The 15877-nt window shown below is 40.0% G+C and overlaps 4 protein-coding genes across 4 annotated transcripts; 1 reads left to right on the plus strand and 3 right to left on the minus strand.

Moving 5' to 3' along the window:
• The first annotated feature begins 5661 nt into the window (after positions 1–5661).
• Positions 5662–6276, plus strand: LOC106448126 (F-box protein At2g35280-like). The gene has a single exon (XM_022706591.2). The coding sequence runs from the start codon at positions 5662–5664 to the stop codon at positions 6274–6276; it is 615 nt and encodes a 204-aa protein (XP_022562312.2).
• Positions 6277–9079: 2803 nt separating this feature from the next.
• LOC125590403 (secreted RxLR effector protein 161-like) lies at positions 9080–9889 on the minus strand. Its single transcript, XM_048763965.1, has 2 exons — positions 9409–9889; positions 9080–9363 (listed from the first exon to the last, which is right to left on the minus strand). The coding sequence occupies exons 1-2, from the start codon at positions 9887–9889 to the stop codon at positions 9080–9082; spliced, it is 765 nt and encodes a 254-aa protein (XP_048619922.1).
• Positions 9890–14863: 4974 nt separating this feature from the next.
• Positions 14864–15346, minus strand: LOC125590404. Its single transcript, XM_048763966.1, has one exon. It carries the CDS (start codon positions 15344–15346, stop codon positions 14864–14866), a length of 483 nt encoding a protein of 160 aa, XP_048619923.1.
• Positions 15347–15403: 57 nt separating this feature from the next.
• LOC106448125 lies at positions 15404–15877 on the minus strand. Its single transcript, XM_013890051.1, has one exon. It carries the CDS (start codon positions 15875–15877, stop codon positions 15404–15406), a length of 474 nt encoding a protein of 157 aa, XP_013745505.1.

A 15877-nucleotide genomic window follows, 5' to 3' on the forward strand; every position in this document is an offset into this window, starting at 1 on the left:
GCTTTTCACTTTCCACAAAATATCGGTTATGCAAACTTTAGGCTTTCTTTTCAGAACAATATCGTCTTTTTGTGATTGTGGGGTGAATCTAACCCACAAACAATGTAATCTGGAAACCTAACTCTAAGTACTTGCTTTAGGCTTTCTTTTCAGATGTGCAATGACGTCTATTTTTGGGTTTTGCTGTGTTTGTTGGGAAAAACTGTTGTGGGTTACATACCAACAAACAGTCTCTGCTCTTTTAGAACGTTAAAAACTATTGTGGACGGTGTAGAAGTACTATCATCTTGTGGACAGAGTTATGCCCGACCACAATTTTAATTGAATTACATCAGTTTCAAGCCAACCTAATCCGGTCCACCACGGTTAAATTGAATTTAATCTTTGACAAATCACACTAAACATCCAATTATTCTCAAAACCATAGTATTCAATTATTCTCAACCCACCATCCTAAGGTCGACAATCAAACATTAAACAAGAGTATTCATAAACTCAAAAAACTAAACAACTTTTATTTCTCAAAAAACGTTATTATCCACATAAAAACACCATCATCCACGTTCAAGCCATTCATGTTTCGACACCAGCATCCACGTTACTGCCGTCCACGTCAATCTATATGGGGTTGGTGTAGCTGGAACGGTTGTGCCCTTCCATGCGACACCTACCACACTTGTTTGGAACCAGCTTCATCTTCTTCGTTACCTGACACAAGCACATGTGTTTATAAAGGGCTCGGATGTTGACCACAATTTATGTGAATCTACAAACAAGAGCCTTGCCGGATATTCACCAATCGAGGGAATCCTGTTCTTCCTTCTGCAACCTGGTTGTCTCTTTGTCACAAGGGGGCATCAACATCATCTTCTTCACATCTTCAGGGATATCCACGTCACGAGGGTCCCCTTCTGGACTGATTACCCCAGCATATGTCTCCCTCCATGTGGATGTCTTGTAGTAGTGACCAACCAAAGTCTCATAACGCACTCCCAAACTGTCTGCAGCAATCATAGCATGGCCAGAGGGTATTTTGATTTTATCAAAATACTTGCAACTACACTGCTTAGTGGCAAGATGCACACGTTCTTTCCTACCATACTTACCTATAATTTCACAACTCCATTCAGTAGAAGAATTCACTTTACTCCCCTTCATCGTTGCCATATTGTTTGTCATCACCTTGTCCACCTCCACACTAACTATACCCTTGTGGTTTTCCGCCTTCTTTCTCCTTGCACTAAACCACCTTGTCATCATCCTTTGAATGAAAATAACCAACTCCATAATAGGTGAAGTTCTCCCCTCCACGAGTGCATGGTTCAGCTGCTCCGCTATGTTACTAGTCATGATGTTGTAGCGGTCTCCAAGGAAGTTAGCCCTTGACCAATGAACAAAACCAATCTTAGCCAGATACACTCCACACTCACTCCTCTGAGACATTACTTTGCTTAACAGATCCCTGTAATCTCCCAAACGGAAAGCCATTGCAGTTGATGTTACCATTTTAGCCAAGTTTTTGCTTGAGTAACGGGAGTTGACGTTTCTTGCCAAATGAACAATGCAGTAACCGTGATTAGCATAAGGGTACACACGTTTCACAGATGTTGCAATGCATGATGCACGGTCAGATATGATCGCAAGCCTTGGAGAATCACCTAATATCCTCTCCAACTTCATCAAGAACCAAGTCCATGATTCTTCATCTTCGCTGTCCACAATAGCATAAGCTAGAGGGAAAATCTGAAAATTTGCATCTTGTCCGCTTGCCGTGAGCAACACACCTTTGTACTTGCCTCCTAAGTGTGTTCCATCTACAACCAGCACCAGACGTAGCTTCTTAAAACCTTGTATAGACGCTCCAAAGGCAAGAAACAGATAAAAGAACCGCTCATCACCATCGTCATCAACTTCCGTTTCAATATCAGCCACTGTTCCAGGATTCGCAAATTTTAACATGTGCAAATACTCAGGCAGTTTCAGATAAGAATCTTCTCCAGAGCCATGAATGTCGATTACAACCTTCTCTTTAGCCCTATAACACTTCATGTAAGAACCAGTCACACGAAGATCCTCAAGCACAAGCTTCTGCAATTCTGACGCCACTGGCCCTTTCCCGGGATCACCAAACTTCTCTTTGTACACAGCTGTGATCACCCATGCTGTAGCTTTACTCTTATAGCCCTGTCTAAATTCAATTGGACAGCTATGATCTAGTTGTGCTTTCCTGATCTCGTAATAGCCACAACCTCTAATTTCATGGGCTGTCACACGCCAATCACACCTTGGGTCAGGACACTCCACCACAAAAGAATCAACTTTTGTCCTAGTCTGTTTGAAGCGAAACTGATTCCTTATAGCGTATATAGCCAGTGATATTTGACAATCTTCTTTGTTACCAAACACCTTCCCAACATAGATCTTCCCATCACCTTCGTCCAAGTCCATGTCTGGTATCTCTGCTGCAGCATAGCTTGTGTCATCAAAAAGTGGTGGAATGTCAAACTACTCGTCATCCACTTCCTCAAGTTTTCTTGTTGAAACCCGTGGAATCCTGTCCACACTTGGACCACTGTTCTCCCCACCCGTCCACGGATTATAGTTGTTAGTACCCGTCCACGGGTGTTTGTCATCACAGGACCAGTCTTAAGGCTGCTTCTACCACCACTATTCTTTATCAAATCTTCCACTATCTCATCCTCATTGTAAATAACATTGACAGCATTAGACCCCCAGAAGTCGTCTTTAAGAAGTGGACTCCAAAACTCTTTGTCATACCCTCTAGGCCTCACGTCTCTCTCATCAACCGCATCTTCCCCAACATTACTGCCGCCTAGAACTTCTTCCTGTCTGAACGCACTCCCACAATTGATTACTTCTTCAACCCTCTCAACCTCACGTACAAACTCAACTTCCTCAAGATTAACAACACGCGCATTGGGAGTCTTCTCGGGAGCCTCTTTTCGAGCATCTCTTGGACCTTCTGTCGTCCCAAAACAATGACTAGACGAGGCAGAACTCACCTTCGGTTTACAAGTCTCCGGCGTAACAAAAGGTGCTTTCTTTTGGGTCGAGCAAGAACTCAACTTTGAAGTCGCCGGCCAAACAAAAGCTGTGCTTTTTCGTGTTGCGCAAGAACTCAACTTTGGTTTACATGTCGCCGGCGTTACAAACCCATTTCGGAATCATCAACGAAATCATTATTGGTGCTGCTCCTCTCAAATCTCACAAACAAATTCATATCTCCTTTCACTCTCAAATTCTGCAGAAAGTACCTTAGGGCTCCATCACTTGTCAGTAATACCGGCGGGGTCTTTATCCCGGTCGCTAGCTCCAAGCTCGATAGCGGCCAGTAGCTAAGAGCAGCCACAAACAAACCCTCCTCAACGCCAAACTCACGCAAGACGTTTCCTTGAAGCTCTCGCAAGCTCATTCCTTCGTACAAAGGAACCAGACGCGCCATCTGACGCTTGTCAAGCACAAAATCCCACTTCCCTCCGTTATCACAAACCCACTCGCCGCACATGACCATGCATTGGTCCTCCATCGCACCAACCTGAAACACAACAACCAACTATTAAGGAGATGAGTTGGATCGATAAACGTCTGACCAAAAACAAGAACTAATCAGACACCTTCAATTTCTACCAAGAACAGCTCCACTAAAGACATAAACTTTAGTATGCTCGTCGCATCCTCCACACCCAACACAACAAACTCACGTCCTTTATCACAGCTGTCTTAATAATCATGTTTCAATTTTGGCCTTTGATTGAAAAAAACAAGATATAGATCCGACGGTCAAGATTAAGGCACTTAACTCAGACCAAACCGGTTTCCCTTTGGGAAGGAAAACATCAAACTGCCTTCGGTAAGGGTATATTAGTCTACTTTTTATCTTTTGCCAATGGAAAGTGCTTCACATGTGCAATGTGTCTCTTGACTCTCCTTTTAGATCCTTTTCTTCACCGAGAGAGAGGGAGAGAGAGAGAGAGAGAGAGAGAGAGAGAGAGAGAGAGAGAGAGAGAGAGAGAGAGAGAGAGAGAGAGAGAGAGAGAGAGAGAGAGAGAGAGAGAGAGAGAGCTTTGAAACAGACTTTCTTACCAGGAATAAATGCCCTTTAAGATGTAAATTAATCCATGCTAACAATCCCAAGCTGCTGATTTTTCATTGGACATCGTATACAAAATTTCCTTCCTAGATCCACCACAGCCCGAGCTTGAACTTGATTCAACTTGGCCAAACACACCTCCTTCATTTATTCGTTTAAAAAGATACTGTTTCTGCGAATCCTTAACCTTTTGTGGGGTTTCAGAGCTCTTATGAACACCTAGAGTCTCTGCCATGACCAGCGGGTCACTCAAGGGAGCCGAAAATAATAAGAAATTGGAAAATCAACCACCAAGACAATAAAAACAAAGCAAACAAGGGGTGCGCGCAGACGCGCAGTATCTGTATTCGACCACCTTTTGCAATGCATATATTAACATCAAAGTGCGGAACATCATGGCCCAATGGTAAAGACGGGTTCTTTCCTGCATCGAGGTTCGAGTCTGAACCCTGCTGGAGGGAACTACTGCATGATGTATCTGGACACCCCACATGGATATGAGCCCTTGCATTCGGCTCATTTTGAAAGCCGGTGCGTGAGTCTATCCATGGGTCACATGCCTCTAGGAGATTAGTCTGGGTTTGTTTGGGCCTGAGATTTACTCCTGAGTTATCAGAAAAGAAAAAAAAATATCTTTATAAATAAAGTTGACATATCTGCCTTTTCATGCGTCCACGTCGCTCTTGAGAAGAGGAGTTTTCTCGCCACGTGTCGACTCTCTATTCGCTTTGCGTGTTTCACGCGTTTCGACTCTCTGCTCGCGTGAAGTGTTTCACGCTTTCCTATTTTTTTTTAAAAAAATTTCATCTCGATTGGGCCGCAACAAAATGTTGCCTTTTGTGTGCAAAATTGTATTTGGGCTTCCTTGCCGAATTTTTAATGGACACGTATTAATACAACAATCATTGTGTTTAATGTAACGTAAGAGACATTCTCTATTTTGACATTTTGGAATTGAAAATAAAAAAAAAAACAAAACACAAGGAGTAAAATCACATTTGCCAGAAAAAAGGCCAACTCTTAATTAATCTAAACCCTAACCACAACATACAAACTTATCTCATGTACACCTTACAACAATGTTTATTTATTTCATACTCTTAATTAATCTAAACCCTAACCACAGCATACAAACTTATCTCATGTACACCTTACAACAATGTTTATTTATTTCATAACAAAATATAAATTATCTTTTAGTTTGGATTACAAAAATACAACAATCATACTCATAAACAATAGCTGTGAATATTAACAAAAATTGATTTATTAACCATTGCCAATCAGTCGATCCAGATTACATGAAACGTTAAAACATAAGTACTAACAATCAACGCAAAAAAAAACGTAAATGTAGAATTATGCCTTCGAATAAGTTACAATCCACTAACACAATGAAAACCAACCAGCACACCTCCTCTTCGGTCCTATATAAACAAATGACCAACGCAAAGCACCGTACTGAAACATCCTAAGAAAAATACAATACTCTAGCATTTCTCATCAGTTCCATGAATCCAAAACAAGCTAATATGCTTACTCTTCAGACCATGCCTGAAGACATGCGTCTGTTCATTGTTTCGAAAGTAGGCACCACTTCCCCTATCGACTACTTCAATACAATCATCACTTCCAAGAGCCTCAACTTCAGTTTTGACAACTACTTTGTTGCCAAAGATCTCAAACTCTCACCTTTGGTAAAGAAGCCCGCTCTAGCTACCCGATACAAAACGTTGATGGACAGCTGCCTCAAAGCCAACAATGTTGATGCTCACTTTGTTAAAGGTATGCTTGAATACTTACATTCTCAAAATCAGTTCCTAGGTCTACATCACATCCGCATAGCCTCAAAGGGTGGTCACCTCAAAGGAAGGTACGTTTATGGTGTTCTCCTCATGGCCATCGGCCAAACAGAGAAAGGGGTGAAAATCATCAACAAACTCAGTGATGAGCAAGGTTTTTCAGTGGTGGAAGATTGCATGGCAAATTTCCAGCGCTCTCTCGAACGCCTCGATCTTCACATGAAGGATATCTACGTGAGTTCCCTTCTGAAGATGTGGCCAGATCTAAACTGCCATCCTCCAGAGGACAACACAGTCTGCTCCAACTGTCTCCACTTCTTTTTGCTGACCAAGTTCTTTGTGATGATGTTGGGCCTTAACTGATCGCTTGGATTTAGAGAACAAGCTATACGCCAAACGTTCTTGGCGTTTACACGTTCACGTCTTCCATTTTCTTTTTATTTCTCATTTTGGTTTTGTGCTACAAGTTAAAGATTTATGTTGATCTTCAATTTGTAACCATTGCTTTGTTTCCAGTTTCCCTTTCGAATTTTAATAAAATAATTTGCAAAATAATATAACAAGCCCTTCTTAGCTGCTAAAAATAAAACTATATGTTATTCCCATGCTACGAAATATGAATGATTATCACAATCGATTATTTAAGGCTTTGTTTGAGTATATCCTTTATGGGCTTTCAGAGTTTAGCATAACTTTAATGGGCCACACCCTAAGAAGCCTTGCTTACAAATAATATAGACTGGAGTCCAAATAGCACCAACTCCCGCACATATTAAACATCTAAGTACGGAACAAAAATATATCCACAAATGTTTTACGTCCTTTATGTCTACGTTAAGTGTGAAATTTGATATTTTGTTGTAACGTGTGTAAAAATTACTCCTTACAAATATAAGTTCGCTCTTACAAACCTTAATCAAAATCAAACTCATACCCATTACAATAAACACAACCAAAAACCAAAACTTTGCTCTCGGTATCCCTAATAACCCAAATAAACAGTATATCATAACAACGTCCACATTTGCAAATAACAAATCAGTCAAGATCCTTTTCCTCAAAATGCTGTTGGTCTTACTGTCTCATTTTTGTTTTCTTACCTACCCCTATTTAAAACGATTACTATTCTCCTATGAATAAAATCCAACCGTCAAATTTCCTTAGAATGAAAAACACTAAAATACAACAACATCTATTGCTCTAAACATGCGAACCATTTCATGATTTGTAGACCCCAAAACATACACATTCATTATACTAATTTCTCCTCCCGACAATAGCCATTTCAACACAACAATAGCTATTTCAGAAAATACCTTGCAAACAAGAACACAACAGTTTTAAATCCTTATCAAATAAAACATCCGAATCCGGCGCGTAGCGCCGGTATATCCCTAGTATATATATATATTAACATCAAAGAAACTTTATGCTTCTTTCAAGCATGCTACATTAAGTATACAACCACAACGAAATAAATCATAAAATCAGAGTATAGAATACTAAAAAAACACCAAGTTATAGTATCTCATATCTCTGCAACACATATGATAGCTGTCTTAGGTCTTCACTACAACAACGCTTTTTTTTTTTTACATAAATGGAAACAATAGCATGAGTTCAGATCTGGCAAATGACGGCCCAAAACCTCCCATCATCCTTGGTGCGCAGCATCACCTCATTTTATTATAGAGTTTACACCCTCTGCTCATGCGTTCCACCGAAGTGGTTTTCAGTTTGTGTGATGGTCCAGCTTAGATATTTTGTGCGCCTCACTATAAGAGCATCTCCAACTCCACTATAAATTACTGCAAAATGGAATGGAGAATGTAGTCATGAACAAATAAAAAAATAATTATTCTATAAATGAATGTTTGTTTATGACTGCATTCTCCACTCTATTTTACAGTAAATTTTACAGTGGGGTTGGAGATGCTCTAAGGACTTTGATCCCGTATATGGATTCACTTACTATAAGTCCGAAGGCCAATGAGTCTCATTATAACACTGTTTATTCAATCATTAGCTATAAAACCAACAATTATTCAGAAAATGTTCACGTAAAATAGTTTCCAACTCTCATTGATCAAACCTAAATCAAGTTGAGTAGCCCGAAACTGCCCAAAGACCAAAAATTAACATACACTTCCTCCATAAAATATAACTACACTGGCCACACCAAAAACATATAATAGATTTTTAATAGTACTCAATATATCTTTAAGCTTCACCACCCAATAACAACAACGCGAAAAATTAATTAATAGGCTACGTCACATATTTAAGATTCTTAAATTTGGCTATTTCGAAAACTGTAGCAACAATCTAGGAGTCTCCTATATGTTAACCAAGCCAGCACCATAGTAGGTGAACCAAACGTTTGCAGCCTATCATACAGATTGTTAGGTAGTCAAAATTTTAAATCATTGTTAGACACTTATAGTCTGAACTGGTCAACACAATATAAATAAAAAGAACAAAAGGATATTTTATTATCACGGTGAGTGTAACCACGATTAATAAAAAAATACAATAAAGAAAAAATAAGTATATAAAGGTAAAATATAACTTTACCACGAGTGATAATAATATAGAAAAGTTAAAAAAATTTAAAAAGGAGGAGCCCAATCATATATACTCAAGTTTCAGCTACAAAACACGAGTTGGAGGTAAAGAACAAATCAACAATAACCAGAAAACTAATGCAAGCATCTATAATAGAACATATATAAGTTCGCAAAAAAGAAAAGAAATAAGAACATATATAACTGTTGTAAAAGTACGGAGAAATTGTGTGTATTATTAATGAATCAGAAAGTCCCTTTATATAGGGATTACAAAACATAGAAATATGGAAAGAATAAAAAAACTTAATCCATCTAGAATTAGGAAAACTACTAAAACATGGAAAAGAAAATTGGGCCAATATGGCCGACTCTAAACCTCCTGGCCGGCTAGGCCTTATCTTCTGATCTTGGTTATGGGCCTTCCACTTAATGATTTATAACACTCCCCCTTGGATGCCATAACCATATAGGTTTGTAACATGCTTAATGTTGCCTCATTAAAACCTTTTCACGAAAACCAAAAACCCAATGAGGGAAAAATGGAAACCGTGGTTTAAGGAAAAAAAGTACAACACCTGTTACTCCCCCTGATGAATGCATCACTGAAGATCCTTCAGCTGGCGCATTCCTATCTGATATGTAAGTTTCTTGAATGTTGAGGTTGGCAGAGACTTGGTGAAAAGGTCGGCTGAATTGTCACTGGACCGAACTTGAACCACTTGAACTTCTTTAGCCTTCTGCAGGTCGTGGGTGAAAAAGAACTTGGGCAAGATATGATTTGTCCTATCTCCTTTGATGTATCCATCTTTGAGCTGAGCTATGCAAGATGCATTGTCTTCATAGATAACTGTTGGTGCTTCTTTTCCCACGGCTAAACCACTATCTACTCAGATGTGGTTGATCATATTCCTCAACCATACAAGCTCACGGCTTGCCTCATACATTGCTATGATCTCGGCATGGTTGGAAGATGTGGCGACAAGTGATTGTTTCGTGGATCGCCAACATACTGCAGCTCCACCATGTATAAAAACATATCCAGTCTGAGATCTAGCATTATGTGGATCAGATAAGTATCCTGCATCAGCATATCCGACCAAACTCTCTTTTGGCCGGTCAGTATAGAACAAACCAAGATCTTTTGTTCCTTGCAGATATCTAAATAGATGTTTTATTCCATTCCAGTGCCTCTGAGTTGGACAAGAGCTAAATCTAGATAGTAGAATCACGGCAAAACAAATGTCTGGTCTAGTGTGGCTAGCCAAATACATTAAAGCTCCAATGGCACTTTGGTATGGCACTTCCGGACCGAGTACTTCCTCGTCCTTCTTCTTTGGTCCGAATGGATCTGTCTCTGGGTCGAGAGACCTTACGACCATAGGACTCGACAACGGATGAGCCTGGTCCATATTAAACTTCTTGAGTATCTTTTCTGTATATGCCATTTGATGCACGAGGATTCCAATGTTTACATACTCAAGTTGTAGTCCCAAACAGAACTTAGTTTTTCCTAAGTCTTTCATCTCAAACTCTTTCTTTAGACATTCAACTGTTTGGGATATCTCTTCAGAGGTTCCTATGATATCCAGGTCGTCCACATATACCGATTTGATTACAAAACCCTTGTTGTCGAATTTATTGATAAAAATACATGGACTTATTGGATCATTCTTATAGCCCTCTTTCACTAGGTACTCAGATAATCTATTGTACCACATTCGACCTGATTGTTTCAAACCGTACAAGGCTTTATTCAGCTTAATGCAATGCTGTTCTCGAGAACCTTTCTTATCTTTGAGCTCAATGCCCTCTGGAACTTTCATATAAATTTCATTATCCAGTGGACCATATAAATATGCAGTCACTACATCCATTAGGCGTAAATCTAAGTTTTCTTTTATAGCCAGACTGATTAGAAATCGTAATGTAGTTGCATCCACCACAGGGGAGTAAGTCTCCTCATAGTCTATTCCTGGTCTCTGTGAGAATCCTTGTGCAACAAGCCGTGCTTTATATCTCACTACTTCTTCTTTCTCATTTCTCTTCCTCACAAAGACCCATTTGTATCCCACTGGTTTGACATCTCTTGGTGTCACAATTATAGGGCCAAAAACGCCTCTTTTCCTTAATGATTCTAACTCCACGTTTATACCTTCTTTCCATTTGATCAAATCTGATCGTTGAGTGCACTAATATATAGACGTGGGTTCTAGATCCTCATTTATATCCTTGATCTCAAGTGCTACCTTGTATGCAAATATATCATCGACGTCAATATCTTTTCTGTTCCATTGTGTTCCAGACATTATATAATTGATCGAGATCTCTTGATTATCCGGACCTGGTGTACCATGAAGTTCAGCGTCCCGAACCTCATTGTATGGCACAATTGGTCCAACTGGTTCAGTTGTTATGGCTGGCCCACTCGGCTCGACCAGTATGGTCGGCACGGCCGGTCCATCAATGTCATGGACGGTTTCCCTAATGCCCTCGGATCCAACACCTTTCTTGGACTTCCGAGGTTACTTATCTTTGGAACCAATTGATCTACCATGTTTCAAACTTTGTTTAGACTCTGTAGCAACTTGACCTTGTCCCTTCTGGACTTCTATTCTTATTGGTGCATTACAAGCCGGTATGTACGACTTAGTCACTCTATTCGGGTCAGCAAATGAATCTGGCAACTGATTAGCTAGCTTTTGTAGATGTATAATCTTTTGGACTTCCATATCACATTCTTTAGTCCGAGGATCTTGCCAAGATATTGATGGTCGAGACCATTCTATTTCTTTTACTAACCGACTGTTGTCTCCCCCTAAGGTCGGATATGTGGACTCATCAAAGTGTGAGTCTGCGTATCTGGCCTTAAATAAATCACCCGTGGTTGGCTCAAGATACTTTATAATGGTTGGGGAGTCATATCCAACATATATTCCCATCCTTCTCCGTGGTCCCATTTTAGTTCTCTATGGTGGAGCAATTGGAACATAAACGGCACATCCAAATGTTTTGATATGGGACACGTCTAGCTCATGACCCGTGAGTAATTGGGATGGTGAATATCTATTCTCACTAGATGGCCTGATGCGAATCAGTTCTGCTGCATGTAATAATGCATGTCCCCATGCTGATACCGGGAGTTTAGACCTCATGAGTAATGGTCGGGCAATCAGCTGTATGCGTTTAATAAAAGACTCGGCCTAGCCGTTCTGTGTATGTACATGTGCCACAGAGTGTTTCACACTTACCCCCATGGACATATAGTACTCATTAAACGCCTCGGACGTGACCTCACCAGCATTGTCTAGACGTATAGTCTTTAAAGAAAAATCTGGAAAATGTGCTCTCAGTCTTATGTTCTGAGCAAGCAGCCTTGCTGATGAAAACCTCCCGAGGAGTCGACACTCTAAGTTGGTAAAGGGGATAAACCTTGCTGCTATGAAACCGTAAAGCTTCAAAGACAAGGGATGTGGAGTGAATGGTCGCACGAAGGATGCGAAGGCCTTCGATATTCCAACTCAATGCCCTAGGATATGACGCACCTAGACGACAATGAGGATGATTCCCTGGATATGACGCACCAGGACGAATCGGTTTGATCCCTTGGATATGACGCACCAAGACGGATCGAAAAGATCAATGGATATTAAACATCATTGAAAGAAAAGTGAGAATCACTCTCAAGGTTCCAAAAATAATCACTCAAAGCTTATTTTATTTCAATGGAGATTGTAACTTATTTATAAGAGACTAAACTTGCTCACAAAGCTAGATATTTATTACATTGGAAATGATAAAACTAGTGCATGGAGGAGAGAGAGTGTTCTTGAAACAAGCATTCCTTGCATGTAGAAGAGAGAAGCTTTCCATGCAATTAGCCACCTAATTTTCGTCACTCTCTTTGGACAGCAAAGAAACCATTTGATTTTGAATCTTCTTGGGCTTGTAACTTGATAAAAATGGGCTGGAAATGTTAGCTAACATCTTGGGTCAATTTCTGAATGTCTTCCATGTCCATAGCTTCACATATGAGCCCAATATCACATCATACTCCTCCTCTTCAAAAAGATTTGTCCTCAAATCTTGCTGCTATGAAACCGTAAAGCTTCAAAGGCAAGGGATGTGGAGTGAATGGTTGCACGACGGATGCAGAAGGCCTCCGATATTCCAACTCAATGACTTAGGATATGACGCACCAAGACGACAATGAGGATGATTCCCTGGATATGACGCACCAGGACGAATCGGTTTGATCCCTTGGATATGACGCACCAAGACGGATCGAAAAGATCAATGTATATTACACACCATTGAAAGAAAAGTGAGAATCACTCTCAAGGTTCCAAAAATAATCACTCAAAGCTTATTTTATTTCAATGGAGATTACAACTTATTTATAAGAGACTAAACTTGCTCACAAAACTAGATATTTATTACATTGGAAATGATAAAACTAGTGCATGGATTATTACATTGGAAATGATAAAACTAGTGCATGGAGGAGAGAGAGTGTTCTTGAAACAAGCATTCCTTGCATGTAGGAGAGAGAAGCTTTACATGCAATTAACCACTTAATTTTCGTCACTCTCTTTGGACAGCAAAGAAACCATTTGATTTTGAATCTTCTTGGGCTTGTAACTTGATAAAAATGGGCTCGACATGTTAGCTAACATCTTGGGTCAATTTCTGAATGTCTTCCATGTCCATAGCTTCACATATGAGCCCAATATCACATCATACTCCTCCTCTTCAAAAAGATTTGTCTTCAAATCTTGCTGCTATGAAACCGTAAAGCTTCAAAGGCAAGGGATGTGGAGTGAATGGTCGCTCTGATACCAATTGATGAAAACTTCCCGAGGAGTCGACACTCTAAGTTGGTAAAGGGGATAAACCTTGCTGCTATGAAACCGTAAAGCTTCAAAGACAAGGGATGTGGAGTGAATTGTCGCATGAAGGATGCGGAAGGCCTCTGATATTCCAAGTCAATGCCCTAGGATATGACGCACCTAGACGGCAATGAGGATGATTCCCTGGATATGACGCACCAGGACAAATCGGTTTGATCCCTTGGATATGACGCACCAAGACGGATCGAAAAGATCAATGGATATTAAACATCATTGAAAGAAAAGTGAGAATCACTCTCAAGGTTCCAAAAATAATCACTCAAAGCTTATTTTATTTCAATGGAGATTACAACTTATTTATAAGAGACTAAACTTGCTCACAAAGCTAGATATTTATTACATTGGAAATGATAAAACTAGTGCATGGAGGAGAGAGAGTGTTCTTGAAACAAGCATTCCTTGCATGTAGGAGAGAGAAACTTTCCATGCAATTAACTTCCTAATTTTCGCCACTCTCTTTGGAAAGCAAAAAACCATTTAATTTTGAATCTTCTTGGGCTTGTAACTTGATAAAAATGGGCTCGACATGTTAGCTAACATCTTGGGTCAATTTCTGAATGTCTTCCATGTCCATAGCTTCACATATGAGCCCAATATCACATCACTTGCAACTGCCAAATTTCGTGTGGATAGTAGGCAGACATGCGACCATCTGGCCGGTGCATCAATCAGGACTATGAAATATCTAAATATCCCACAAGGTGGGTGTATTGGTCCACATATATCTCACTGAATCATTTTCAGAAAATTTATGATTTCCTTATTAACTTTGGCTGGTGATGGCCTAGTAATGAGTTTCCCTTGTGTACATGCTACACATGTGAGATTATTTGGGAAAACTCCTTTGAATGTGTGCCCTTGAGAATTCATTATCAACTTTCGCATCATACTAGCACCGGGATGGCCAAGCCGGTTATGCCATAGAGTGAAATTTTCGCAGGCATTAGCCTCGATCATACTGATCTTTGCATAGTATAGACCAGTAGACATTGCAGGTATGGTTTCTAGGATCTTTCTATTGCCTTGTATGATCGAAATAATGTTAAGGAACTCTTTACTTCTTTCTTCCCATGTTTCAAGGTGGAAACCATTTAACCTTATGTACTTGAAACTCAATAAGCTCCTTTTAGACCTGGGGGAATATAAGACATTTTTGATCTCTAGATGAGTGCCCTTAGGCATCAGTATGTATGCCTGGCCGTGGCCTTCAATAAGGCTGGCTACACCCGCAATGGTATGTATATTGGCAATTTGCATTGTGAGATTTATGAAATATCTTTTGTCTCTAAGAATTGTGTGACTTGATCCACTATCCACCACAAGTATACTCATCTCATCTTTCATTCTATATATAATAAGATTTATAATCTGACTTTTGTAAAACTTTTATAAAATAAAACTTCATATTATAAATCCAAAACATCAATAGTAATGAAACACATAGCAATCATAAAAACAATCAAACAAGATGTCGAATTAGTCTTTGAGACAATCTGAAGTCTCATGATCCATAAGGTCATCCTTTTCATGGTCGAAATCATCATCAGTATCATACCCGTTATCATGAACCATATGGGCTTCCGGGTTCTTGTTCTTAAGACTCTCTTGATAGAGTTCACATAAATGCTTAGGGGTTCTACAATTCTTAGCCCAATGGTTACTCATCCCGCACCTGTGACAAACGGATTTGGTCGAGTAAGGAGGCTTGGATATGCCGCCTCGACCACAGCCAAAAATGGCTCTTCCACGGCCATAGCTGGAACCACGACCACAGTTATTGTGGTTTCCATGCCCACGGCCGTATGAGTAGTTGTCACGACCACCACGTCCCTTGTACCCACCACGGCCTTTGCCGTGTGATCTTCTTTCATTATAGACGTGGTTGCTTTCTTTGGGATCTTTTTTTTCTTGTTCAGCCTTGTTGGCTTCTGATAATGGTGCTGATCCGGGAGGTCTCATCTCACTGTTTCTTCATCAGGAGTTCATTATTAGCCTCGGCCAGAAGTAGGCACGAGATCAGATCAGTGTAAGCTCTTGCAGTAACACATTTGTGGAATGGAACATGGAGAAGGTCTTATCAAGTAACTCTTTCTCGGTTACTTCTTCACCACATAGTCTCATCATTGAAACTAACAATACTGAATTGTATTCATCCACAGATTTATAGTCCATGAATCTGAGATTCTTCCACTTATATCTAGCCTTTGGTAGTAGCACCGTTTTCTGGTGATCATATCGCCGCTGTAAAGCGGTCCAAAGGTCTAGTGGATTCTCCATGGTAAGGTACTGATATTTTAGACCTTCAATGAGGTGGTGGCGTATTATACTCATCGCCCTATATCGATTCTTATCATTCTCATTGTTGCCCTCGATGATAGTATCACCGAGTCCCTTTGACCTCAGGTTGATCTTTGTATCTAGCGCCCATTGCAAATAGTTATCTCCAGAGAGATTAAGGGCAGCATAGTCTAGATTTGAGATTTTCGACAT

This window comes from Brassica napus, chromosome C7 (assembly GCF_020379485.1).
Source record: "Brassica napus cultivar Da-Ae chromosome C7, Da-Ae, whole genome shotgun sequence".
NCBI classification, from domain to species: domain Eukaryota; kingdom Viridiplantae; phylum Streptophyta; class Magnoliopsida; order Brassicales; family Brassicaceae; genus Brassica; species Brassica napus.